The 27333-nt window shown below is 60.3% G+C and overlaps 2 protein-coding genes across 4 annotated transcripts in view; one reads left to right on the top strand and one right to left on the bottom strand.

The window, feature by feature from the left end:
- The first annotated feature begins 65 nt into the window (after window positions 1-65).
- zbtb17 (zinc finger and BTB domain containing 17) lies at window positions 66-10627 on the top strand. 3 transcript variants are annotated; one of them, XM_088938455.1, is made up of 15 exons: window positions 66-228; window positions 899-1235; window positions 1684-1863; window positions 2292-2750; window positions 3038-3136; window positions 3417-3661; window positions 3744-3886; window positions 4602-4902; window positions 6456-6543; window positions 7875-7991; window positions 8207-8327; window positions 8412-8542; window positions 8756-8989; window positions 9600-9689; window positions 10164-10627. In XM_088938455.1, the coding sequence occupies exons 2-15, from the start codon at window positions 980-982 to the stop codon at window positions 10466-10468; spliced, it is 2769 nt and encodes a 922-aa protein (XP_088794581.1). In that variant the 5' UTR covers window positions 66-228; window positions 899-979; the 3' UTR covers window positions 10469-10627. The 3 variants fall into 3 exon arrangements, with proteins under 3 accessions (XP_088794581.1, XP_088794582.1, XP_088794580.1); XM_088938456.1 differs by having other exon boundaries at window positions 77-228; window positions 902-1235; XM_088938454.1 differs by lacking the exon at window positions 66-228 and having other exon boundaries at window positions 359-1235.
- Window positions 10628-11336: 709 nt separating this feature from the next.
- Window positions 11337-27333, bottom strand: part of LOC148817739 (msx2-interacting protein-like) — a 30106-nt gene continuing 14109 nt past the window's right edge. Inside the window, 13 exon segments of the mRNA XM_088938244.1 lie at window positions 11337-12640; window positions 12918-13076; window positions 13623-13817; window positions 13942-14298; window positions 14383-19281; window positions 19284-22341; window positions 23302-23402; window positions 23994-24107; window positions 24528-24641; window positions 24807-24932; window positions 25043-25194; window positions 25290-25490; window positions 25743-25903. Of these exon segments, the coding sequence (XP_088794370.1) occupies window positions 12509-12640; window positions 12918-13076; window positions 13623-13817; window positions 13942-14298; window positions 14383-19281; window positions 19284-22341; window positions 23302-23402; window positions 23994-24107; window positions 24528-24641; window positions 24807-24932; window positions 25043-25194; window positions 25290-25490; window positions 25743-25903 (9769 nt within the window). The 3' untranslated portion in view covers window positions 11337-12508.

Here is a 27333-nt window from a genome sequence, read left to right as displayed (position 1 = left end):
CTGCGTCACTGCGCTAGCGCACCCGTGAGCATGCGCAGTCAGCGGCTTTCCACCCGGCCACTATCAATCGATCAGAGAGCAGAAGATGGCGGCGGATCGAGTCTGAGGAGAGAGATCGATCACAGAACCACTCGATCGACCGGGACGAACGTATCGTCGAAAAATCGTCACACGGCTGCTCCTGAGCTCCTGGGGAAGACGGGGGTCCCCGAGACGGGACTCTAGCAGGTATATCTGAGTCTGTGTCAAGGGTAATGGCGGGCGGAGGACGTGGCTTGAAAGACGTAGCGACACCGACAGGCCGCCCCTCGACACCCGCCATCTTGTCTGCCGCCGCAGCGGCAAGGCAGTGTGAGTTAATCCCGGATAGAGAGGAGCAGGGATAGAGGAGGCATAATCAATCCTGCATCGTCAACCAAATACCGAAAAGCCCGTGGGTTGTGGCTCTCCTCGGACACCCGCACAGACCGTTTCCCCCCGCGGGTGTCTGAGCGGAAAGCCTGCGCTGCAGGTCCCCGCCGGCTCGGACGGTGTCCCCAGGCCAGGGCGAGCCGGCGGCCGGTCAGCAGCCTCAAACACATCCACAACACCCGCTCAAAGAAAGGTTATTGCGCAGGACGCCATGGAATTAAGACGCCAAAAAATCTTGGAAGTCACATAAAAAAACAAGACCAGATATTTCCTTTCATTTATATATCTGCTGATATGTTAATATGTGCTGACTGTTAGCGTGACCATACACGCGTGGCGGGAGGAACTTTGCGGATCTGAGCGTCATGTTTACAGAAGTCTGTCCACCTTCACAGTGAGGTGGAGCAGGTAAAGGTTTATCTCATGCTGCCAGAAAGAGATGAAGATCCCCAGCCGAAACATCGTGCCTCTTTTCTGTTCCTTTCAGCAGGAACGAACCTTTACCTGCTCCTTGGAGGCCTGCGCACGCTGACACAGCTGCCCACTCGGACCTCCTCATCGCACTGAGATGTTGTCCCCGTCTGCCCTGCCCATAGCGTGCGCGCCAGTCGGAGAGACGATGGACTTCCCCTGGCACAGCGGCAAGGTGCTGGAGCAGTTCAACCAGCAGAGGCAGCTGGGCCTGCTGTGTGACTGCACCTTCGTGGTGGACGGAGTGGACTTCAAGGCCCACAAGGCTCTGCTGGCGGCCTGCAGCGTCTACTTCCGCACGCTGTTCCTGGACCAGAAGGACGTGGTTCACTTGGACATCAGCAATGCAGCAGGTCGGAGTTTCCACAGGCATCTCCCAGTTTCGACAGTTTCAGCTGGGGTCAGTCAGACTGCGCAGTCCCAGTGTGGGAGACACAGTGCCGTCCTCGTCTGCGCAGTCCCAGTGTGGGAGACGCAATGCCGTCCTCGTCTGCGCAGTCGCAGTGTGGGAGACCCAGTGCCGCCCTCGTCTGCGCAGTCCCAGTGTGGGAGACGCAGTGCCGTCCTCGTCTGCGCAGTCCCGGTGTGGGAGACGCAGTGCCGTCCTCGTCTGCGCAGTCGCAGTGTGGGAGACGCAGTGCCGTCCTCGTCTGCGCAGTCGCAGTGTGGGAGACGCAGTGCTGTCCTTGTCTGCGCAGTCGCAGTGTGGGAGACCCAGTGTGGGAGACGCAGTCCCGGCGTTGGTTATGTGGGTAATCACACTCAGACTATGTGCTTATGGTCTTGTCCTCTTCCCTGCAGGCCTGGGCCAAGTGCTGGAATTCATGTACACAGCCAAGCTGAACCTGACCCCTCAGAACGTAGACGATGTTCTCGCAGTTGCTGGGTTCTTGCAGATGCAGGAGATCGTCAGCGCCTGTACTGCTTATAAAACCCTGACTGCTTCCGTGCCGACTTCTGGGGAGGGATCCTTCACTGTCGGTATGTACTGGTGCAGGGAGCTAGTCACCCCCCAGACCTTTGTCAAGTGCCCCAAGAACACATACTGCTGTCTCAGGTGTCTATTAACCCCCATCTGCATTTAAGGTCTTGGAGCAGCTCTGTGAGAACTTCCCACAACAATCACAACAGTGATGTTTGGACTGTTTGAATTTTTCTAATTTCTATTCTGTTTCTTCATCAAGCTCATGCTTTTATCCACTGTGCTGTAGTAGTTAATCATGCAGAATAGGGGCAGCAGCTCCTCTCCAAGAGGAGTGATGTGACTCTCGAGTCCCGGCTCAGCCGCGCTCAGGCTCGACTCTCGGATCCTCCTGCCGGTTGAGCGAGGCTGCAGGGTGCAGACCCCTGAGTGGCCGTGCTCCGGCGATCACCGCGCCGCAGTGTCTGATCCGCCTGGCCCTCCGCAGATCCTGGGAAGACGGAGGGGCTGCAGAGACAGGAGAGCGCGCCAGCGGCGGGGATCAGCGAGGACAGTGCGCAGCCGAGCGAGGGGCAGGGTGGCGTGGAGGCTGAGGCGGGCGCGGGGGGGACCCCAGACTCTTCTCCACCCCTGGAGCCTGCAGAAACACCGCCCGCAGAGCAGCCAGGAGGTGGGCTGGAGTCGCCCCCAGCCCCGGACCCCCCGGAGCAGCCAGCTGATCTGCCTGCAGAGGCAGAGCCACAGGGAGCTGCCCAGCCTGTGCCGGACACTGCGCCACCGGCCCTGACCGCAGGCCAGCCTGCGGCAGACACTGCCGAGCCCGAAGCCCCTGCAGCGCCAGCGGAGCAGAGCCAGGGGCTGGAGGTGGAGGAGGAGGCTGAGGCTGAAGCTGAGGCTGGAGACGTGGGGTTTCAGGATGACCCTTCCGACGCTGATTACAAGCCAGGTCTGTATTTCTGCTGGTCAGTCCTTCGCTGTGGCTCATCTGCCTGCAGCCAGATTACTGAGGTGTCAGTCTGTAAATCGGCAGGAGTGTCTGTCTTTGCCTTTTTTGCTGATAATTAGCCTTTCGAAACAGGAATGATTTCATACTCTGTTGTTTTTTTCGCATCTAGCAGTAAGGTGAAAGAACAGGTTTATTTTACATGTCATAGCTGGGTGGTGCCTAATATGTAATTGCATGTATTCCCTTGTTGTAGTTATCCATCCATGTAAAAGTAACTGTGCTTTCAGAAGTGCCAATCAGCTCCACCAGGGGGCAGCAAACCTACATGAGGACTCGGCACAAGAGAGCTGCCAGGAGGGCCGGCCAGGCCAGGATAGACGCAGCAGGTAAGAGCAACAGGCCAGGCGCCAGCCAGCAGTGAATGGCCTGAGAATAAAAGCAGCACGGGGCTTTTCTGCACTCATTTCATTCAGGTCTTTAACTCTCGCAGGAGTGTCTGTGCTGAATGCTGTATTATCACCGTACACGTCTCGTGGTCGTCAGTGCTCGGGGAGTATGGCTGCCCTGTGCTGGGTGCGCAGGAGGTCGTGTGCTGCAAGTCCAGCACGTCTCGAAAAGCTGTCTGAGGATTTACAGAGCTGGAATATCCCTGTCTGTGTGCGGCAGAGCCAGATTCAGGACACAGGGCGCAGCTGAAGGAGGAAGAGGAGGAGGTGGGGGAAGAGGAGGAAGAGGAGGAGGAGGAGGATGACGACGACGACGAGGACGAGGACACTGGGGAGATGGAGGGCGCAGAGGAAGATGGGGGCCAGGCGGAGGACAGCGGCTCGGATGGCAGGCAGCCGCGATCCGGCACCTTCGGCGACCGCAGCGAATCCCGCGCCTACGGTTCTGTCACACACAAGTGCGAGGTGAGGAGGTGCTCCATTGCAGCTGCGTCGTCGGGCGCTGGGGCCTTGCTGAGTGTCTGTCTCACTGTGTGCTCCGGCCCAGGACTGCGGGAAGAAGTTCACCCACACGGGGAATTTCAAGAGACACATCCGCATCCACACCGGGGAGAAGCCCTTCTCCTGCCGCGACTGTCACAAGGCCTTCTCCGATCCCGCCGCCTGCAAGGCCCACGAGAAGACGCACAGGTACCGCACCGCCCGCGCTCTCCTTCCCCAGCCCGGCCGCCGCCGCCCGTCCCCTCGCGGGGCTGCAGAGGAGGCTTCTTGGCGCACTAGCTTGTGGGAGCTAAAGGATCGCGGGATCTGCCCAGCTGCTGCTTGCAGAGAGTCAGGGTACCGGCTTCAACTACGTGGCTGGGCTGCCTGTTCCAGACTCCCGCCACCCTTTGTGTAAAAATGTGCCTTCTGTTCTCAGTTTAACATGCGCTTCTCTGTAGTTTCCTCTACAGTCCTTTTTAGAAGTGGATTTTCCCATCTTATATCTGTAGTTTCTCGCTTTGGGCTGCATTAATTGCCTAATTGAGTGTTTGCCCAGTTCCGATTTCTATCCAAATCCTTTAGAATTCCCTCTGCAGTTTCTCCACTGAGTGTGGTAACCCTGCTGTGTTGCTCCTCTGCCCCTGGGGCTGCTGTGCACTGCATCCTCTTGGATCTCGTTTTGCTTTTGTGAAATTTGTTTTGAGCTGTTTTCAGCCAAGCTGTTTGGATACCAGACATTAGTGTATATGTGCTTGTGCTTGTCTGTCTTTCGACACTTGTGCGCCATCTCCATGTGCTTGTCTGTCCTTGTGTGTCTGTCTGTGTCTGTCTGTCGGTCTGTCCCCATGTGAGTCTGTCTGTCGGTCTGTCCTGATGCGAGTCTGTCTGTCCTGATGCGAGTCTGCCCGTCTGTGTGCTGCAGCCCAGTGAAGCCCTACAGCTGCTCGGCCTGTGGGAAGAGCTACCGACTGGTCAGCCTGCTGAACCTGCACCGCAAGCGGCACACGGGGGAGGCGCGCTACAGCTGCGAGGAGTGCGGCAAGCTCTTCACCACCTCCGGCAACCTCAAGCGCCACCAGCTGGTGCACAGCGGCGAGAAGCCCTACCACTGCGACTACTGCGAGCGCGCCTTCTCCGACCCCACCGCCAAGATGCGCCACCTGGAGACGCACGACACCGACAAGGGGCACAAGTGCCCGCACTGCGACAAGCGCTTCAACCAGGTGAGGGCGGAGCGCAGGAGGCAGGGGGACAGGGCAGCCCCAGGTCAGAGGTCAGTCCTGGGAGCGGTGAGAGACAGGGCAGCCCCAGGTCAGAGGTCAGTCCTGGGAGCGGTGAGGGACAGGGCAGCTCCAGGTCAGAGGTCAGTCCTGGGAGCGGTGAGGGACAGGGCAGCTCCAGGTCAGAGGTCAGTCCTGGGAGCGGTGAGGGACAGGGCAGCCCCAGGTCAGAGGTCAGTCCTGGGAGAAGCGAGGGACAGGGCAGCCCTAGGTCAGAGGTCAGTCCTGGGAGCGGTGAGGGACAGGGCAGCTCCAGGTCAGGGGTCAGTCCTGGGAGCGGTGAGGGACAGGGCAGCTCCAGGTCAGAGGTCAGTCCTGGGAGCGGTGAGGGACAGGGCAGCTCCAGGTCAGAGGTCAGTCCTGGGAGCGGTGAGGGACAGGGCAGCCCCAGGTCAGAGGTCAGTCCTGGGAGCGGTGAGGGACAGGGCAGCTCCAGGTCAGAGGTCAGTCCTGGGAGCGGTGAGGGACAGGGCAGCTCCAGGTCAGAGGTCAGTCCTGGGAGCGGTGAGGGACAGGGCAGCTCCAGGTCAGAGGTCAGTCCTGGGAGCAGTGAGAGACAGGGCAGCCCCAAGTCAGAGGTCAGTCCTGGGAGCGGTGAGGGACAGGGCAGCTCCAGGTCAGAGGTCAGTCCTGGGAGAAGCGAGGGACAGGGCAGCCCTAGGTCAGAGGTCAGTCCTGGGAGCGGTGAGGGACAGGGCAGCCTCAGGTCAGAGGTCAGTCCTGGGAGAAGCGAGGGACAGGGCAGCCCTAGGTCAGAGGTCAGTCCTGGGAGCGGTGAGGGACAGGGCAGCCTCAGGTCAGAGGTCAGTCCTGGGAGAAGCGAGGGACAGGGCAGCCCTAGGTCAGAGGTCAGTCCTGGGAGCGGTGAGGGACAGGGCAGCCTCAGGTCAGAGGTCAGTCCTGGGAGAAGCGAGGGACAGGGCAGCCCCAGGTCAGAGGTCAGTCCTGGGAGAGGCGAGGGACAGGGCAGCCCCAGGTCAGAGGTCAGTCCTGGGAGCGGTGAGGGACAGGGCAGCTCCAGGTCAGAGGTCAGTCCTGGGAGTGGTGAGGGACAGGGCAGCTCCAGGTCAGAGGTCAGTCCTGGGAGCGGTGAGGGACAGGGCAGCTCCAGGTCAGAGGTCAATCCTGGGAGCAGTGAGAGACAGGGCAGCCCCAAGTCAGAGGTCAGTCCTGGGAGCGGTGAGGGACAGGGCAGCTCCAGGTCAGAGGTCAGTCCTGGGAGAAGCGAGGGACAGGGCAGCCCTAGGTCAGAGGTCAGTCCTGGGAGAGGCGAGGGACAGGGCAGCCCCAGGTCAGAGGTCAGTCCTGGGAGCGGTGAGGGACAGGGCAGCCCCAGGTCAGAGGTCAGTCCAGGGAGCGGTGAGGGACAGGGCAGCCCCAGGTCAAAGGTCAGTCCTGGGAGCGGTGAAGGTTGGGACAGGTCAGGACAGCCCCAGGTCAGAGGTCAGACCTTCAGTCCGCGATCCTCCTGACTCTCGGCTGTGTCTGTATCCCAGGTGGGGAACTTGAAGGCTCACATGAAGATCCACATCACCGACGGGCCTCTGAAGTGCAAGGAGTGTGGGAAGCAGTTCACCACCTCGGGTACGAGACCAGGCACTCACTGTGGCCCATGAGGACAGCCCTGTCCCCTCCCCACACACCGGACAGCCCTGTCCACTCTCCCCACACACACCGGACAGCCCTGTCCCCTCCCCACACGCCGGACAGCACCGTCCACTCTCCCCACACACGCCGGACAACCCTGTCCACTCTCCCCACACACACCGGACAGCACCGTCCACTCTCCCCACACAGGCCAGACAGCCCTGTCCCCTCCCCACATGCCGGACAGCACCGTCCACTCTCCCCACACACGCCGGACAACCCTGTCCACTCTCCCCACACACACCGGACAGCACCGTCCACTCTCCCCACACACGCCAGACAGCCCTGTCCACTCTCCCACACACGCCGGACAGCCCTGTCCACTCTCCCCACACACGCCGGACAGCCCTGTCCACTCTCCCACACACGCCGGACAGCCCTGTCCACTCTCCCCACACACGCCGGACAGCACCGTCCACTCTCCCCACACACGCCGGACAACCCTGTCCACTCTCCCCACACACACCGGACAGCACCGTCCACTCTCCCCACACAGGCCAGACAGCCCTGTCCACTCTCCCACACACGCCGGACAGCCCTGTCCACTCTCCCCACACACGCCGGACAGCCCTGTCCACTCTCCCCACACATGCCGGACAACCCTGTCCACTCTCCCCACACACCGGACAGCCCTGTCCACTCTCCCCACACACACCGGACAGCCCTGTCCCCTCCCCACACACGCCGGACAGCACCGTCCACTCTCCCCACACACGCCGGACAGCACCGTCCACTCTCCCCACACACGCCGGACAACCCTGTCCACTCTCCCCACACACACCGGACAGCACTGCCACTCTCCCCACACAGGCCAGACAGCCCTGTCCACTCTCCCACACACGCCGGACAGCCCTGTCCACTCTCCCCACACATGCCGGACAACCCTGTCCACTCTCCCACACACGCCGGACAGCCCTGTCCACTCTCCCACACACGCCGGACAACCCTGTCCACTCTCCCACACACGCCGGACAGCCCTGTCCACTCTCCCCACACACGCCGGACAGCCCTGTCCCCTCCCCACACACGCCGGACAACACCATCCACTCTCCCCACACACGCCGGACAGCCCTGTCCACTCTCCCACACACGCCGGACAGCCCCACACTGGGTAGCTGTGTCCACTGCTGGAGCAGTACGGAAGCTGCAGGACGGGCCGTGTGAAAGCTGACCAGAATGGTGCTTCAGCAGTTGATCACCGTGTGGCTGACCAGGACATTTGCAGATTAATGTGCTGCAGTGACCGAGCCGGACCCTCTTGTTTCCAGGCAACCTGAAGAGACACCTGCGCGTGCACAGCGGCGAGAAGCCTTACGTGTGCATGCACTGCGAGCGCGCCTTCGCCGACCCCGGAGCCCTGCAGCGCCACGTCCGCATCCACACCGGTAGTGACCCCGCGACCCCGCGTACCCCGTGCACCCCGTCACGTAGTGCAGGGCTGGCAGTGGGGCTTCATGTCACCCTCAGCTCAGCTGCCCCACTCTCCAGCTGTAAAAAAAATTGTTGCATGGCGTCTGAAAAGTTTCGGGTGTGAAACTGTAGCTGACTGGATGCAGCAGTATCAGAGTGTGTCCTGAAGGGGGCGCTGTTGTGGTTTCAGGGGAGAAGCCGTGTCTGTGCATGATCTGTGGGAAGGGCTTCACGCAGGCAAGCTCGCTCATCGCGCACGTGCGCCAGCACACTGGGGAGAAGCCGTACGTCTGCGACCGCTGTGGCAAGAGGTGAGGCCAGGGCTCCCTGGGGCGCGGCAGGGGCACAATCTGGGGGTCCAAGCTGATGTTCACTGACCGCCTCCCTGCCCTCAGGTTCGTCCAGTCCAGCCAGCTGGCCAACCACATTCGTCACCACGACAACATCCGGCCGCACAAGTGCCACGTCTGCGACAAGGCCTTCGTGAACGTGGGCGACCTGTCCAAGCACGTGATCATCCACACAGGTCAGTGCCAGGCCCGCGCCACTGCCCAGGAAAGGGTTGGGGCACAGCCAGCTCTCTGGCCTTCCCTGAGCAGCTGTGTGTACCTGTGTGCATTTGTGCACCTGTATGTACCTGTGTGCATCTGTGTCTACCTCTGCGCCACTGGGACAGACTCGCCACCCTGTGCCGTGTGTCTATGCTCATCAGGAAGTAACCCCTCCGCCTCCTCTCCAGGTGAGAAGCCCTTCCTGTGTGACAAGTGTGGCCGGGGCTTCAACCGCGTGGACAACCTGCGCTCCCACGTCAAGACCGTGCACCAGGGCAAGGCCGGCATGAGGAAGCTGGTGACCGGGAATTCTGCACAGGAGCTGGACGACAGCGAGGTCAACATTGTCACCGTGACGACTGACGAGATTGTGACCTTGGCGACGGAGGCCCTGGCCGCAAGCGCGGTGGCACAGCTCACAGGTAGCGGCGATGGTCAGGATGGCTTCCTGCTCCGCTCGCGACAGGACACTGGGCTGCAGCTCCAGCGAGTTTCCCCCCCCAGTTGGATTGGAAACTGTTCTGATTGTGGCAGGAGTGGGAATTCTGAACTGTGGGAATTGTTATTTTAGAGAAAAATGTTTGTCTAATCCCAGAATATATGTGTAGTAGAAAGTGCATCTTTGTCTCTGTTTCTCCCTGCTGCCAGTGGGAGTATAGGCAGCCCTGACTGCCGAGAGAGGACAGTCTGTGGTCACTGAGCCCGTCCTCTCTGGATAGCCCGGTCAGCTTGTGGCCAGTTTGTGGCCAGGCTGTGGTCACTGATCCTGTACTTTGTCAGGGCCTGTTTCTCTATACTGTCGTTTACTTGATCAGATACAGAGTCCTGTAGTTGCAGCCGTTCTGTCCTGAGACTGGCTGGCATTGGTGAGCTTCAGGGCCAGCTGGCTGAGGGGGCTCTTCTCTGGGCTCAGCAGGGCCTCGTGGTACTAGGAGTCCTGGTGACTGCTACTGTGGCCAGTACGGCACTGCTGTGTTCTGCCTGTGGGACAGGGGCTGTGCGTCTCACAGGCCTGTCCTGTCTGCCCTGCAGTGGTGCCTGTGGCTGCCTCGGTGTCGGCGGACGAGACGGAGGCGCTGAAAGCTGAGATAACCAAGGCGGTGGAGAAGGTGCAGGAGGCAGGTAAGAGCCTCACACACGTCACCCTGGGTCTTCGGCTCAGACACAGGACGGTGTCCAAACCTGGTCTGGGTCTTAGCAACCAGGACCCCTGTTCCCAGTGGCCTGCATGGTGCAGAGGGTAATTACCCTCTCCTGTGAGGTTTCCTCACCCAGGCCTCTCTGGACACTGTGTTGGTCCAGTGTGTGTGAGAGGGGTGAGGAGTGGACTGTCCAGTGTGTGTGTGAGAGAAGAGTGGGGAGTGGACTGTCCACGGTGTGAGAGGGGTGAGGAGTGGACTGTCCAGTGTGTGCGTGAGAGAAGGGTAGGGAGTGGACTGTCCACTGTGTAAGAGGGGTGAGGAGTGGACTGTCCAGTGTGTGTGTGAGAGAGAGGGGTGAGGAGTGGACCGTCCGTACAGAGCCATGGACCGGCTGGCTACCGCTGCTCGCCGCATTTGACCTGTGCTGTAGCTCTGACCCCGTGTCCCCCGACAGACCCCCACACGCAGATCCTGTACGCCTGCGACTCCTGCGGGGAGAAGTTCCTGGACGCCGCCTCGCTGGCGCAGCACGTGCGCATCCACACCGCGCAGGCGCTCGTCATGTTCCAGGCCGACTCCGACTTCTACCAGCAGTACGGCGGCGCGGCGGCCTGGCACACCGCCGAGCAGGTGCTGCAGGGCGGGGAGCTGCTGTTCCGCGCGCGGGAGGGTGACCCCGAGCCGGACCCGGACCCGGAGCAGCCGCCGGAGCCCGAGCCCGAGCCGGCAGAGATGGAGTGCAGCAGCCAGGCGGAGTAGAGGAGTCTTTCTCACGACGCCTCTCTCCACTGCCTGCCCTGTAGCTGTAGTGATCCTGCAAACTGTAAACTTTCACTGCTGAAACCAGGTTAGAGTGAATCAGCTCCCCACGTTCCTTTCTGTTCTTCAATAAAGATTTTAACTAAATGCACTGAGAAACCTGTTTCCTCTCCTGATTGGCCGGGATGCGGGGGCTGGTGTGTGTGAGACGCAGGCCTTCTATGAGCTGTTAAAACTTTGTATTACAGTTCAGTTAACATGCCAATTAACTGTGATCCCTGTGTCAAGTGTGTGTGAGACTACAGTTGCAAATGGAAGACTTTTGTTTCCTCTACTGATAAGTCTTTGAGTCTTTATTTTACAAAAACGGTTTCAAGAAACGATGCTGCACCCCAGGAAGATATAAACTGTTCCAGCAGGTGGAAGTTTCATGGCCAGTGAGCTCACAGCACATGGGGTCCCCCTTGTCTAGAGTAGATAACGGTGCCTGTTTGAAAAGACCGGTCCAACCAGGCTGAACATGACCAAATACTCCTTGCTAGCCAGCAGAAGGCGCACTACTCACACAATGACACTACTATGTGCAGAACCTGCTCAGGTGTGGCAGTGGTCCAGTGGGCACTAGGCTGGTCAGTACTGACACATGACGTCTCCTAAACTTCAGGTGATCGCTGCAGCTGCCCTAGAGGTCGTGTGACATTTGCTGCAATACGTACTACAGGTCATTGGCCCTCTACAGCACCTTCACTCAGAGGAAGAGCTGTTACCAGTATGGGAAAGACAGAGGACTGCTGTCACTCCCCAGCAGGGGGCAGCCTGACTCCACCACACACATGAACGAAGGAGGCACCGCTGACACTGGTTAAGATTCGTTAATGTTTTTTTGGTCTTTTCTTTTTATTTCTGTGTATCAAAATTATAAGTGCCTTCAACATTACCATGAAAGAACTGGGAGCCTGGGAGTTTTACAAATATTTACACCACAAAAACTTGATAATATGATTTGACTTTTTTTCTGTTTCTCTCACTTTCTCATTTTTTCATTTTTGTACTTTTTTTTTTACAAGTCAATGATCCTGAAAAAAATAAAAAAACACAGAAGTCGAGGGTTCTATGTACAACATGGAGTCTGGAAGGACGAGGAGGAGGAGGAGGAGGGGACATGAGGAGTCTCGGGGGTCCGGGCGAAACGGGCGTGAGCCGCCCCTGCGCCCCACTCCCCTCGCCCGCACTCGGGCGCGAGACCCTCCCGCCAGGGTGGAGAGAGAACAAACAGCAAACGAGATCCAGGGACACGAAGAAGTTTCCATAAATTAAGGAGACTCACAGAAGGACATCCGGACGAGCGGGGGACTGCGGGAAGGAGGCCGGGCCGGGCCGGCCCGCCGGGGAGAGAGGAGAGGAGTCAGGCAACGTGAGGAACGAAGAGCACTTACGAATGAACGGAGATAAAAAGTCAAGTATGAAAATAAGATTCTCGGTTTTTTGTTGGTTTTGTTTTTCTCTGAAAACATGTTTGGCACAGATTTAAAAAAAATGGGTGTTGGTGGTGGTGGGTCAATTTCACGGATTTTCATGTCTTTTTTTTCCAACGCTCTGGAGTCCTTTAATTATTTTTGAGTCTTTTAAATATTTATATATTTACAGAGGTCTGCATGTCCCTCACATCTTATCCCCAAGAAAAGGAGTATCCGGAAAGAGGGAATGAACTGTAAACTGTACATCTCCAGCACGGATCGTCCGTTCCTGCCCTGCGCCTCCCGGGAGCAGGAATCCGGAATCCGTCTTCCCCGCGGCAGCGGGCGACCCCACTGTCTCCCAGCCCTGCGTGTTTCCTCTCCCTGTGGCACAACAGCAACGCGGGTTTTCCATCACATGTAAAAGGTCCGTGATTTAACATAGTGCAACCATTGATCCACTCCTTAAAAAACATCCAAATTAAAAATAAAGACAGGAGAAATGTCCGTGTATCCCTCCCTCTCCCCGACAGCCTCGCCTCTGGGGGCGCAGGGGCCGAGGGCGTCCTGGGCGGCTCCGCGCTCACACGGACGCGATGACGATCATGAGGTGAGGAGAGATGCTGGAGACGTGGGCCAGCAGGTCGGGCGCCAGGCGCGAGAGGTGGCTCTCCGAGAACTCGCAGGGCGGGAAGATCTGCAGCACGTAGGCAGGCTGGAGGGGCGAGAGAGACGCGGGGTTAGCTCAGCTGGCCGTTCGGGACGCCCAGGGCTCTGCAAGCAACCTGATGCAGCTGCGACGCACCCGACCAACTTCTGAGCACATCTCTCACAGCTTAAAACAGCTAACGGGAGTAAAGAATTCTAATCAGGTTTGTAAGTTTAGGCTCGCTTGCAGAGGTCAGTGAACCTGTCTGAACTGTCCAGCTGAACCAGTCCGGCTCGTACGGACACTGCCCCCACCGCCCCCCACAGGCAGGAAGAGCTCTGACCTGATTGGACCCCGGGTTGGGGACGTTGATGATGCCAGCAGCCTGCTTGGCCTGCAGGTAGGTGATGAATCCGGACTTCAGGGAGGCCGTCTGGTTGACCATGTCCTCCTGGTCACGACCACAGGGCATGGCCAGCAGGAGGCAGTAGTCGCTCTCCACCTGCAGACATGGTCAGAAAATGGCGTCAGCCTCAGTCAGGCTCGGCCCGCTGCGCGTTAACGACCTAATGCCCCATTAATCGGATCCTTAACTCAAACCTGATGTATTCTACACATTTCTGGACCTCACTGTTAAAAAAGGCACACTGTGGAATGTTTTAAATATTTAAGAACAGTAATACAACTATAAAACAAGCTGTCTAGAATAATTACTACTGCAGGGAAGGTGACTGGCAAACCAGAGAAACATGTGGGAGACATGTTTGAAAGTGCAGGTCAAAGGATGGCAAAAAGCATAATTTAAGGGGCCCCGCATCCCCTGAATTTACTAGACCTGTTAGAGATGTGTGTATAAAAGGTCCTTACTCCACACAAGCACTGATCAGGAGCTGTAAATATTTTATTTGTTTGTACTAGTATTTGCTTTCTGATCAGTTTGATTTTATCTGTGAGCGCTTCTTCGTGTCTGATGTCTTGTGCATTTGAACTCGTATCTCTCATGGGGGGGGCAGGTCTCATCTCGAGCAGCAGCGCGCGTCCTGCTCACCGTCATCCTGCGGGCCACGCCCTCCAGCTGTGAGGCCTCCAGGCGCATCCTCTGCACGATGCGCAGCAGCTGCCCGCCCTCCGGCGCCGGCAGGGAGCGGTGCGCCAGCACGTTGTTCCCCGACACGAAGTGCAGCTGCACCGCCGCCGTGTCGTTCTTCAGCGCCAGGTGCCCCTGCCACACGATCGGGTACTTCTGCTCCGCGCCGAGGGGGGAGAGAGAGTGGTCAGGGCTCAGAGCGCGGGGCTCCCGCACAGCAGCGACTCGGCGAGACAGATGTGCCCCCCTCCCCAGCCCACGGGACCCCCCTCCTCCTCACCGTGAGCAGCTGCACCATGTCCACGGGCCGGTGGGGGCGCTCCTTGGCCAGCGGCTGCCCGGGCGGGGCGGGCGGGGGCGTGGACAGGAAGGGCTGCTGAGACCCCTGGGGCGTCTTCTGGCCAGGCGTGGGCGGCAGGTCGTGCTTCATCGAGATGGACACAGGCGACGGGTAAGAGGGAGACGCTGCCTCTCCCTGCACCCGTGGGAGATGGGAAGGCAGGTCCATGGCGCCCGTGTGCCGCAGGTGCGTGCTCTCGGGGCCCGATGCCGTTTTGGGGTCCCCTCCTGATGTGACCTGGGGGGTTTTGCTCCGCATGGGTTGGCTAGGGTGCCCGTGATCCCCATCCAGGAGGCCCTGAGAAGACAGGAGAAGAGTCAAGATTTAGGTGTGGGGTTCGAGCGCTTGAGTTTATGAAGTGCTGATGAGCCTCACTCTTACCTGCGAGGGCGTCACGCTCCGCGGTGCCAGGTTGATGCCGGGGAACTGGGAGTGGAAGTTGCGGATGTCCCGGTAAACGGAAGGGTATTCGGTGAAAGACCCCGCGGCGGGGTGCATGAGCTGCACGCCGTGGGGCACCATGACGGGCTGGGACAGCTGGGACAGCCCCGAGGGGTGCACGCCCAGAATCCGGCTCTCGCTGTGCGGGGAGGGGGCGAGCTTCACCTCCACGGGTTTGGAGGTGTCCTTCCCGGGCTGGGGGGTCTTGCTTGCAGGAGGGGTCTTGGTGGAGGACGTGGGCGCGGAGGAAGAGGAGGAGGAGGACGACGAGGAAGCTGCCTCGGGCGTCCGCGACTGCCGCCCCTCGGGGGCTCCGTGCTCCCCGATCTGGTGGTGCATGAGGATGCGCACGTCGCGCGGCATGTTGTAGGGGTCCAGCCGCAGGCCGCTGTAGGGCAGCCGGTGGTCCTGCTGCATGACCATGACCTCCGGCTGCAGCTGGGGGGCGGAGGGGCGCCGGTAGGGCCGCAGGTCCTCCTCGCCGGCTGGGATGGGCTGCAGCACCATGTCCCTGAGCCCGGCCGGCTGCGGCGTGCTGGACCTCTGCTGCTGAAGCCCGGAGCGGGGAGAGGACATCGACTCGGGGCGCATCCCGTACCCCATCCCGGGCAAGGGCGGAGTGTTCATGCGGACCTCCCCCTGCGAGAGGTGGCTCAGCGACACAGTCGAGGTGACGCTGTGGGGGGGCATGATGACCGACTGCTCCGGGTGGTGCACGCTGGACACGTACTGCGGCACGGTCATGCCGGCGCCCAGCACCACCGAGGCCGCGCTGCTGCTGGGCTGGCACACCTTGGGGTACGGGGAGGGCGAGTGGCCGGAGGTGCGGGGGGAGTGGGGCTCCTGCTTGACCCCTCCCAGGTGGGGCAGCGCCCTGTCCGTGGGGGTGCTGGGGCTGGAGCCCACGTGGTTGCCAGCGAGGGACGGGTGGTGAGGGCTGAGCCCAGGGCTGAGGGTGGAGGGCTGGGCCGGCTTCCCCGATTCCACCTTCAGGGACACAGCTTCCGAGCCTGCGCCTTTCTTTCCGGCCTGCTGCATGATGGCCATCTGGCCGTACACCAGGACTTGGGGGCTCCCAGACTGGGACAGCAACTTGACAGCGCTGCCCTGCGACCCCGAGAGGTAGGGCGCGTCGGCCTTGTCCGACCCAGCGCCGGGACTCTCCTGCTTGATGGACGAGATGACAGGCTGGGTGCCGTAGGGTTGCCCAGCCAGCACGCCGGCGGAATGGGGCGCCCCGTACACCGAGGGCGTCTGGGACCCCTTAGGGGTCGGCACCTGGGAGGGAGTGACTGGCTCCTGCTTGATCTGAGACTTGGAGACGGACTGCTGGAACTCGATGTCCACCGCGCTCGCCGGAGGGATCTGGCTGATCTTGGCGCTGATCCGCTGGGGTCCCTCCGTCTTCTGGCCCGAGTAGCTGAGCACCACCACACCCTCAGAGGTGTTGACGCGCAGGCCGGGGCTGGAGCCCGTGCTGAAGGGGGCGCTCTCGACCACTGGCCGCCCCTCCTCTCCCCCGACCAGCCCTGAGGGGCCCATGTGATAGCGGCTGTTGTCGTTCAGACTGGCCCTGAACTTGTGCTTGGGCAGCGACATACTGGGCGCTCGGGTTCCCAGGGTGATCCTGGGCGCCTCCTCGGAGTCAAAGGCTTGCGGCATGCGGCTGATGACAGAGGTGGCTTTGGAGGAGATGACGGAGTTGACTACTTTCTCGCCGAAGGGCTGCGTCTCGGCTGCCGGGGCCGAGTGAGGAGGAGGCTGCAGAGGGGACGGCTGGGGCGTCGCCGGCGACGGTTTGTCTTCCGTGGGCGAAGGTTTCGAGGCCTCCAGGGCGGGCTCAGCCTCCACCACCCGGGCACTGCTGAGGGGGTCGCTTATGGAGGTGGTGAGCACAGTGCTGGGCACCACGCCCCCGCCGGCTGCCGACACGTACTTGGGCTCCATGAGGATTTTCCGCAACGTGCTGGAGCTGGGGTCGATGTCGGAAGCTTTGGTGTCTGGGGGCAGAGGGGGGGCGGCTGTAGGAGTCGCCACAGCCACTGCTGCTACTGCTGGGGCTGCTACTGCCACCTGGGGGGACAGAACCCCAGAGTCCTCGGACCGGCCCAGCCAGTCCGGCACCGCGGCCACTGGAGAGCTGGGCAGCTTGGCCGGCCGTGACGGCGTCACGTTCAGCTTGGTGGGCGAGGGGCTGTGGGAGGGAGACGCCAGGTTGGCTGGCTGCTGCAGCTTAAAGGGAGTGGGGCTTTTGTTGCCCGCGTGAAACGCAGACTCCCTGGGCTCGGGCTGCTCCACCGGGGGCTGCTCAGCCTCCTTCGGCGTCTCGACGGCACCCGTGCCCGGCCTGCCCCCCTCCTGCTTGCAGGAAGCAGTGGCGGCCGCCGCCGTGGCGGTCTCCGCCTTGGGCTTCTCCGTCTCCGCGGCCTCGGGGGCGGGCTCGGGGGGCTTGGCAGCACTGGGCTCCAGCTCAGGGGCGTGATCTTCCACCGGATCTCCCTTCCTGTTGGTGCTGCCTTTACGCGCGCGGGGGGTCTTCCTAGCCTTGGTTTTCACTTTGCCTTTCCTGGGAGTCTCCGGCTGCTCCGCTGGAGGAGAGCTCTCCTCCTGGGTGGACGCCTCCCCGGGAGCCGTCTCCATCCTCTTGGTCGCCGGGAGGAGGCTGGTCATGGCCGGCTCTGGGTCCAGGATGTTCTTTATGGCCAGGTGCGTCTCGGGCTCCATGCCCTCGCTGGCCGGAGGCAGCACCAGCTGCTCCGGGGTTGGAATGATGGCAGTGTACGTCGCGGGAGCAGGGAAGCCATCCGCATCGGCAGAAATGTCTTCCGCCGTGATGGAGTCGATGGCAGCAGCGAGCTCTGTCTCACTAGCGGGGTTGGCTGGCTTCTCCCCTTCGACCTCCCCTTCAGGCTCCTCTGCCATCGGGGGCAGCTCGGGCGGCTCCGCAGGTGGCTCCTTGTAGGGGGGCAGCAGGCTGGGCTCCTCCGTCAGCTTGGCGATGTTCTCCACTGCCTGCTCCAGCTCCATCTGCCGTGCCAGGAGAGCCGCTGCCGGAGCCGCTGGGGGCTCCTGGTCCGACATCACTTCCTCTTTCTCCGGGCTCAGCTCAGGGACCTCCTTCAGATAGCCAGGAGACAGAACCTCCTCTTTGAGGAGTGCAGGCTTAGGCTTCTTGGGGGAGGCCTCAAAGGGCTCCGGCTCGTCCTCGCTGGAACGCAGCACCCCCTTCACGTCGTCCACGCTGAGACGAATCTCCAAGTTCTTCAAGCTCAGGGACTTATCGTCCACCATCGACTTGGCGTTGCGGGTGGCACGCCCTGGTTTGCTTTTCCCACTCTTGTCAGACAGAGGCCGCTTCTCCGCGGAGGCTGGCTCCCCCTTCTCCAAGCCCTGGTTCAGCTTCTTCTCCACGGCATCTAGCTCGTCCTTCTCCTTGCCCTTCTGCGCTGCCGCCTGCTTGGCTTCGTCCTCCTTGGCTCTGCCGCTGTCCTCTGGAAGCTCCTCTCTGGGGTCTTGCGTGGCCGGAGCCTCGCTGGCTGTGCTGTCAGTCTGCGGAGGGGGGTTCTCGAGAGCTTTCTCCGCTTTCCCCCCTTTTCTTCCCTGGGTAGCCCCTGTAGGCGAGGAGCCCTGGTTGGGGTTGGCCTTCTGGGTTCGGGGCGATCGCCACCCTTCAGCGACTTTGTTCGCTTCGCTCCCCTCTTTACTGTTGGGCTCCTCGGTCTCCGGTTTCGCTTGGTCCCCCTTGACCGGCGACACGTCCTCCCCTCGCCGGCGGGTTTTGGGCGGCCTCCCCCTGCCCCGCGGAGTGGTAGGAGCTGTCAGAGTGTCCGTCTGTGGCGTCTCTTTGTCCCCACCTCGTTTGCGGGTGAAGCGGGGCAACTCCGTCACCTCCTTCGCCTGGGTCTGGGGGGTCTCATCTTCCTTCAGGGTGGCATAGACTGAACGCACATTCCTGCGGCGCGTCCGACCTCCGAGCAGGCTGGGCTCGCTGCTCTCCGAGTCCGTGGCGTGACTCGGGGACTTTGCCGATGTCTTCGGATCCGAGGATGTCCTGGGAGCCTCCCCCCGTGGCGAAGACGCCCGTTTCAGCTTCTCGCGGTCGATGCGCTCGCTCTTCCGAGTGGCGGGTTTCTCTGTGCCGCTGGCCAACGCAGGGAGTGGCTGTGCCACCGTGGGCAGGGCCTTCGCTCGCTTGTTCTTGGCCTGTTTCCGCACAGGTGGCACCGGGTCCACTTCCGCATCATTATCGGAGACAAGAGACTTTGGCTCATGGGATTCGTCTGCCCTCTGTGGTGCCTCGCTGTCCGGGTGCTCGGCATCTGGGGGTTGGGCCTCTTCCTCTTTACCTGCCTCAGCCTTTTCTTCTGCCTTTGGGGAGGCAGCACTGGGGAACTCGGGGGCCTCTGGCTCGGGCTCCAGGTTGCTCAACGATGCCCCTGGCGTTGGTGGCTTGATATCCAGGAATGAGTTGTGGTCTGTACTGAGGACGTTTTCTGCTGGGGCCCGAATTTCTATTATTTCGTCCTTGGGCTCCACCTTCACTTCTGCTTCCAAGGACACGGGCTCTGGAGGCGTTGGATTCTCGGGGACAGTCGGAGGAGTCTCTGCTGGGAGGGGTGGTGCAATGGCCTTCTCTGGGCTGACCTCCATCTTCTCATCTTTCATGGGTGGGGGTAGCGGTTCAGCTGCTGGGGTTTCGCTTGCTGTCTTCTCCTGCTGCACTATGTCTCGGGGTGGCAGCAGTACTGGGGCAGGGCTTACTGGAGTCACTGGTTTTATCTCTGCCTCTGGAGCAGGCTCTGGAGCCTTGGCTGCTGCTGCTGCTGCTGCTGCTGCTGCTCCCCCTCCGGCTTCTCTTTCTCCGATGGAGAAAGCCCATCTAGGCTTGCCCTCTCTGCCTCCCGCGGCCTCTGCTCCTTCTCCCTCTCCTTCTGCTGCAGGCGCGTCAGCTCCACGAAGCGGCTGTGAAAAAGCACCTGGGGCTCCTGCAGCAAGTCGCCCCCCATGCCAGGCTGCCCCTCTGAGGAGGGCTGCCTCCCGTACAGCCTGCCTGCCACCAGGTCGGGATCCTCCTCCTTCCGCTCCAGGTGCTGCAGGCGCCGGGAGTCCTGCTCGAAAATGGAGCTGTGCAAGAACCGAGAGGCGAACAGCTCCTGCCGCTCCTGCTCCTCCGCCTTCGGCTCCTCTTTCTTGTCATCCAGCTTTCCTTCAGAGTCGGTGCGGATCTTCTTCTTCTTCATGTACCAGGATGGGATGGGCCGAGGAGCCGACTCGACCTTTTCCTTGTCCTTGCTGTTGCGAAAACTGGCAAACCTGGAGTCCTGGTCCAGAAAGGACCAGTTCTCCTCCCGGGAAGAGGAGAGGGACTTGGCTCTCTCCAGCAGCGCCTTGGTGTCAGGTGTGATTGTCTGGTCCAGCGCAAACGAGTAGAATTTGTTCCTCTCCAGGGAGCCGGACAGCTTCAGGTCCGAGAGCCGTTCCTCCCTCTCCCTCAGGAAGTAGGACAGCCTCGAACCCTCCAGAGAGGTAGAGGGCTTCGGGGAATTCATCTTGTTCTCGCTGTCCTCGTCCGAGTCCGAGGGCACCTCTCCCGGCTCGAGCTCCCGCACCGGCCGCTTGCGGATTCCCTCCCTCTTCACGATGCTGCTGGGAAAGCTGACGTCCAGCCGCAGCGGCTCCTGCTTGACGCGGCCGTCCCAGCGCTGCACTTCCTCCTTGCAGCTCAAGGACGGAGGCTTCAGCTTTGGCAGCTCCAGGTGCGAGGCCCTCCTGCTGGGCTCAAACGGGTTGAACTTGAGCACGTCCAAGTGGGAGAAGACTTTCTCCTCTGCCTTGGGGGATTCTTTGGTTTCTTTCACGGTCACCAGCCTGGGGGAGTCCGCCGAGCCCTCGTCCTCATGGTAGGCGAAATGCCGCAGCCCTGGAGGAGATGTGATGTTCCTCTCGGAGTCCTCGCTCAGCTGTCTAGAGCTCCTATAGTTCCGCTCCCTCTTGGCACTCAACTCGAAGTCAAAAGACTCCAACTTCTTGCGCTTGCTAGGCGGGGAGTCATCTGTGACGTCTTGAGGCGGCTTGTCAAATTCATGCACCAGGCTGCGCCTCTCCAAGTCCTCCAAGTCCGTCCCTCTGGGGCTATCAGGCTTCTCTGCCTTGGTGGTGGTGTCCACCTCCTGCATCTGCTGCCTGAGTCTGCGGCTCTGCTCCATCTGCTTGCGGTAGCTCTGAGAGTGGTCGATGTCGAGAAGCAGACGCTCTTCGGATTCCCCGCTGCACCCCATGGCTTTGTCCTGCCCCAAGCTGCGCTCACAGAGATCCTCCAAGAAGCTCTGCCTCTCCTGTTCCCTCGTCTCCTCGTGGTCCAGGCTTGCGTCGTCTGAAAACATCCGCGAAAGGCTGGCCCTGCGCTGGGTCTTCAAGCCCGAGCCGCCGGTCTTACGGCTGGGGAACTCCTGTGGATCTGCACTCTCCTCCGCTGGCTCCCCCAGCCTCGCCTGCAGGTCCAGGCTGAGACCCAGTCCGATCCCCACAGAGAGGCTTCCCGCCTCGTGCCCGTCCTTGGGGCTGCACACGGTCACCAGCCTCTCCGGTTTGACCTTCCGGTGATCCCTCTTGTGCGTTTCTTTTCGCTGTACCTTCCTCTCGCCGTCCACGTCTCTCGCCACGCCACCGCTGCTGTCCGACAGCTTCTTCAGGCCCAGCCTTACATCCTCATCCTCTTGGCTGCTCCTCTTCAGCTGCCTGTCCGCCTTCGCGCTGGCGTCTGCGAAGCGCCGCTTGCGAGCCTCCAGCCTGTCGATGTCCAAGGAGTTGCTGCCCTCTGACCCTTGTTCGGCCTTGAGATGTTTCTTGGGCTTGACCTTACCTTCCTTGTCCACGACCTCCACTTGGCTGACCAGACCTTTCTCCTTTGTCGCTTTGCTCCGCGGCTGCTCTGGCTTGATCGCCTCTCCCTTAGGGAGCTCCAGTCGGGACAGGGGCCCTTTTGCGTCACTAGGGGGTGGAGGAGGCAGCGGCGGTGACCTCACGCTGTCGTTCTCCCCCTTCAGTCTCTGCTTCTCCGGGCCAGGCTGGTCAAGCAGCTTCCCCTCCTTCTCCTTGACCCGGGTGAGCTGCACTACGCAGGGCGGCAGGTCCAGGCGGTTCTTGCCAGACCCTTCCTTGTCCTTGGCCGGCAGCTTGCTCTTCCCACGCATCAGCGCGTCAGGGCTGGCATCTCTCTCTGGCTCCGGGTCCGTCTCCGAGGAGGGAATGCTGGGAGACGGGGCCTTGATTTTGCGGAACTTCAGCTTCTCTCCCTTCTCCTTCTCCACCTTGTCTTTGCGAGCCGCACGCTTGTCCTTCTCCGCTCGCTCCGTCTCGAAGAGCCGCTCCTTGTCTGGCTTGTCGGTCTTCAGGTAGCGATCCGCCCGGGCTTTGTCCAGCTTCTCGTAGCGGGGCGGCGAGAGGGAGCTGCAGCTCCCGCTGCGCTCCGAGGAGCGGCTATAGATGCGCCGCTCGGAGTCGCTGGGCAAGCGCTCGGAGGGGGAGGGGGAGGCGGCGGGGCTGGACGGCCGCCGCGGGTGGCTGGGGCTCTGGCTGCGCTCGATCGTCCGCCTGTTGTGGTCCCTCTCCCTGTCGGTCTCAAACCGCTCGCGCTCCCTCTCGCGCTCCCGCTGCAGGTAGCTGTACTTCCGGATGTCCTGTTCGTAAGGGTCTCTGTAGTCTCTGTACTCCCGCGGGTCGTCGTAGTACCGCGGATCGTAGTAATCCCCCTGGTAAGGGTCCCATTCGGCGTAGAACTCCCGGCTCCGGGCAGGATACTCCCGGCGGGGATCCTCCGTGTACGTGCCTGGAGTTCGGACGTTATCGTAATAGGCGCGCTCGGCCGAGTACTCGTGATATGGCGGCCGGCGCTCGTCTCTGTGAAGCAGAAAGAGAGAGACTTTTAGCAGCAGGTTCTAACGCACCTGAAAGGACATCTGTGTCTCAGGGCAATGATAGGCAAGCAATGACTGCTCAATAACAGAATTAAAAAATGTATTACAACAATTTATGAAACATTAAAACATTATGCCAGTCACTAAGCTACTAAGAAGTTTTCGTTACCAAGAACGTCTATCAAAGACCATTTAACTCTCATGTTGCAAAATATTTGAATAATAAATCCATTATTTGGCAACTAAAGTATTATTTAGTTGCTAACATTGTTGGCAACAAGTAAAGGAAGATTATAACGCACTGAAACAATGGAAGATATTTTCAATGCAAACATGGATTAAGAAAGAAATTGATTCCGTTTTTCCTTCAGCGGAAGAGTCTACGACAGCCTGTGAATCATTTCAGCAGACCGCAGACATGTTGTCCGCGCGCGTCTGGAGAGCCGCATTCACAAACACGGAGACTGGGTTTTCCCAGCCCAGACCCACGCCTCCCTCCCCCTCCCTCCCCAGAGCGCTCCCAAGATTATCCGGAGGAGCAGAAAGGGGTCAACGAGAGGTAAGGAGTCGGCACACGGCTTCCTTCCCGCTCGTCCTTCCCGGAAGTGGGCAGTGCATTCCGAGCGGGAGAGCCGCGGAGGGCGGAAGCACACAGACGGCCCAGGAGCTTGCACCAGGAGCAGCCGGGCGGGTCTGCACCGAGTCAGGCAGTGCCTCGCCCCGCGCAGGGACGCCCGGGACTCCGGGGACAAGGGAGGAGGAGTATCCAATCCCTCTCACGCTCACAGAGCTCCCTTTCATTCATTCACCTTCAACTCTAGTTTCCAGCTGTAAGAGGAAGGCTGCAAGGGGCCGTAAGAATAATTACATCCAGACACCCACTGCAGAGTCCCATTACTGTTCACCAAGCGGAAAGGGAGTGAGAGATCGGTCGCACAGGTACCTCCTTTCAGACAGGATTTCATAGAAGTCTCTGATGTCTTGCCCAGATGCCTGCATTGAGCGATAAAAAGCCATCTGACTCTCCTGGTTGGCGAAATCAACCTGCGGGAAGAACCAGTGTGATCAGCATCAGCACAGCACCTTTACACGATACACAAGCCTGACGTCTCGGGGGCACTGTTCCTCAGCGCAGGGACAGCTGGATCAGAGACCGCCCTGCCAGGCCGTCCACACTCAAGACACACCAGGAGCTAAATGCGTGTGAAGAGCCGGAGTGGGTAGCCTGGCTCTTGCTGTCATTATGTTCCTGCCTGGTTTGGAAGCCTTAATATACAAGCAACAAAAACAGACTGGGCAGGACCAGGATTTAGACCGCCTAGACTTCAGACGAAATAGAATTAAGTTATTTTATATTTCCATTTTATTTATATATTCCTTTTCACTATACAATTTGTCAATGGGATCATGTTGTGTTCAAACGCATTGTGTATTGCGTTGACTTGCCTACAAAACAAATTTCCCATCCGGGACAATAAAAGGAAGTAAGCATGTAAGTTAGATGATGGAGACTGATCGTGTTCTTCAAAATCAAAAAGTAAATTTCTGTTTGGACCTGAGCCCACCCATGGAACAAGCAGGAGGAGTTCGGATGTAGGGTTGGCTCGTCCTCCGGTGCCCCCTGCCCCCTCTCACCTTGATCTTGTTGCCCCCGATCTTCCAGCCCTTGGTCTCCTTGACGGCGGCCTGGGCGTACTCGATGTTGTTGTACAGGATCAGCGCCATCCCCTTCAGCCGGTCGAACACCACCTGGGGAGCAGAGGGGGTGAGGGAGCAGCACTGCACAGGGACCCACACCACGGAGCACCGGCACAACTGCAGGGACACCGCGCCACTCCTGCAGGCTGGCAGCTACGCCCGTCCAGAGGGAGCTGCCCAGTGCGCGGTCCCCCCGGACCCCAGTGCTCTTGGGCCAGACTCTGGCCTGCTGAGGCCCCTCTGACCGGAGTCCTGCATGTGTTACTCTGGGAATCAGTTCTGCCTGGGTCCCACTGTGCACGTTAGACACACAGTCCAAACCCACAGGCCCCCAGCAGATCAGGACACAAGGCCAGCAGACCCCCTCTGCTGCGCTGCCGCTGGCCGCCAGTGCTCAGTTTGGAGAAACCCAGCCGCCGAGACGGAGGGGAGACTGGGGCGGCCCAGCCGGGGGGGAGGGTGGTGTCTCACCTTGACGACGTGGCCGTAGCGGCAGAAGTGGCGCGTGAGGTACTGCTCGGTGATGTTGGAGGCCAGCCCGTCCAGCCACACGCAGGTGGTGGGCATGCTCTTCCCGAAGCCCAGCTGCGGACAGAGGGGAACGCCGTCACACACCAGCAGCAGGGGCGGCGGCGGCACCCAACCGCTCACACACCAGCACTGCTGCTTAATACTTCCGGCACCACGCAGAAAACCTTCACTCCTGGATTCCCTACAGCCACAGCAGCGCGGCGTCCCGGCAGACAGTACCTTGAGCCTGTTGTTGCCCAGGTACTCCCCATCCATCTTCTTGATGGCCTTGCAGACGCTGGCGATGTCGCAGTACTGCAGGAAGGCGTACTGGGGGGCCCCATTCACCTTCTTGATGTCAATGTCCTGGTGGGGGGGGGGAGGAAGAGGAGAGCAGGTTTTACAGTCAGACAGGACACCGCGGGTGCAGCCCGACATCCTGTCAGTCTTATTTCACACCCTGCCGCAGCACGCACCACGATCTCCCCGAAGCGCTGGAAGATGTTGAGCAGGTCGTGGTAGCTGGTCGTCTTCTCCAGGTTTCCGATGAACAGCGTCCGCGTGGCCTTGGGGTGGAACTCGTCGATCCTCTCGTCCAGCGGCCGGAACTCGTTCTCGCTCTCGGTCTCTGGAACGGCGAGCAGGAGAGCAGCGTGACTGCCGGCCGCCCGGGGACGAGACGGACGGAGACAGAAGCGCTCGGGCAAGCAGGAGGGGGCGTACCTGGGCCGCTCCAGGCCGTGACCTCAATCTGCATGCCAAAGAACAGCTTGCCCTTGGAGGCGCTCAGGGCCTTCTCCTGGTCCTCCTGCTGGCGGAAGAACACCAGGCCGTAGCGCTCCTCCGAGGCGCCATGGATCTGCACTGACGTCACCTTCCCGTACTTCTTAAACTCGTGGAACAGCCCGTCCTTCAGGCTCGTGTCTGACAAGACAGGGAATCAGGACAAGACGACGGGTCAGGAGCACAGCTAGACAGGAGTCAACGTGTGACAACATGACCGTGCAGGTCAAGGGTGCCCATTCCTGGTCCCAGGGGACCGGTCGGTGTATCTGCTGCCCAATTGTGTCCAGCCCCAGTCGTGGAGGATCGGTCAGTGTGTCTGCAGGTCCACGGTGTCCAGTCCTGGTCCTGGGGGACCGGTCAGTGTGTCCAGTCTGTACCCACACCACTCACCTGTGGAGCGGACAGGCAGGTTCTGCACCTTGATGCCAAAGCTCTTGCGCGGCTCGTCCTTGTCCAGGGCCGGCGGAGGCTGCACCGGGGGCGCGGGGACAGCGGCGGACTGCACTGACCGCGCCGGCGACTCATCGCTCGAGCTGCTGCTGGAGTCGCTGCTGCAAAGACAGGGAGACGAGGTGTCGGAGGGGCCGAGCGCACCGACACGGGCTGGGGCAGGGGTACGGGGTCGGCGTTCACGCTTCGCATCTCCCATCCTGCTCTGCAGCAGTGCGCTGCCCACCGGGGGGCGCTCTCTGCTTAACCCACCCACTGACAGGCACACTTCAATCTCACGCCTGGACTCGGGCTCGAGCACCAGAACGTTTGCATTCGCACGGACAAGCATGGCAGGACAGGAGACATCCGAGAGCAGGAGCCAAGGGAAAGTCTCTGTCCTAAACCCCAGCATCCGGAGCAGCAGCTGCAGCGTCCGTACAACATCAGCGAGCACAAGATCTGTAGTAATGCCAGGGAGTGGCGGGAACAGTAAGTCTAGTGTGGTTCTCTGTCGTTCCGACAGTGAGGTTCAGCTTTTCACCACTAGATGGCACCATCCTCCCACAGAGCTCCAGCAGGGAGACTTGTTAGTGTGAGAAAAATTCAGTCTATTTATACAGCACCCAGAAGGGCTTCCTTCACACATAGCAGGAGAGCCACAGAAGCCATCCTGTACCAGCCGAGGCTGAGAGCAGCCCTGATCTACCCGATCAACTTCATCAACGAGTTTCCTATACTGACCAGTCCCACACACCCACTCCAGGTGAAGCAAACCAGAAAAGGCTGCCGTCACCATTACAAAGAGCTGCAGGTGTTAATACAACACAAGCCAAGCTGATTAACACAACAAGACGGCCGTCAAAATACTTCGCTCTGCAGGAGCCTGGGGGTGTGGAAAGGACCGATCCAAGATGTGAGCAGGAAACTGTGAAGCCTCATGTCTCGGGAGCAGACATGGGCACACAGAAGGGCTGGTGGGTGGGTGCAGTGGGGTCACTGGAGAGCCATTATTCAGACACAGTGACCCTCGCCAGGCGACCCACACCTGAACACGGAGGAGCTGCTGTGGGTGAGGATTCAGGAAATCACGTTCCAGAAAGCAAAACCCCTAAACACGCCGTTCAGGGCCCAGAGCACGAGGCTGCCCGGCTCTTTAGACACCCTGAAACCGCATCATCGCTCCAGCAGGTCAGACTGTACTGTACAGCAGACAGGGACTCCCTACTCCCCCAGTTCAGGGTGTCTCTCTCCACTGTACTGCTCTCTGTACTGTACTGAGTCTCTGAGATACAGAAACATGCTCTTCCACTGGGGGGGCCTCAGTTACACCCCCACGCGTTACTGTGGCCTGGGGGAGAGGTGGCAGTCCTGGGATTCTCACACAGACGAGCTGCGGCACGCAGTCTGGAATCGTCCTCCCCCATCAACACCTGGGCCTTCAAACATGCGAGAGACGCGGAGCGCGCTCAGCACACGACCAGCTCTTCTCAATCACAGGCACGGAGTCGAGCTGCAGGCAGCAGGGGCCCCACTGCTCGGAGCTCAGCTC

The sequence above is a fragment of the Atractosteus spatula genome, chromosome 20 (assembly GCF_055471065.1).
Source record: "Atractosteus spatula isolate fAtrSpa1 chromosome 20, fAtrSpa1.hap1, whole genome shotgun sequence".
NCBI lineage: Eukaryota > Metazoa > Chordata > Actinopteri > Semionotiformes > Lepisosteidae > Atractosteus > Atractosteus spatula.
This window is presented reverse-complemented; position numbering and strand designations above follow the sequence as displayed.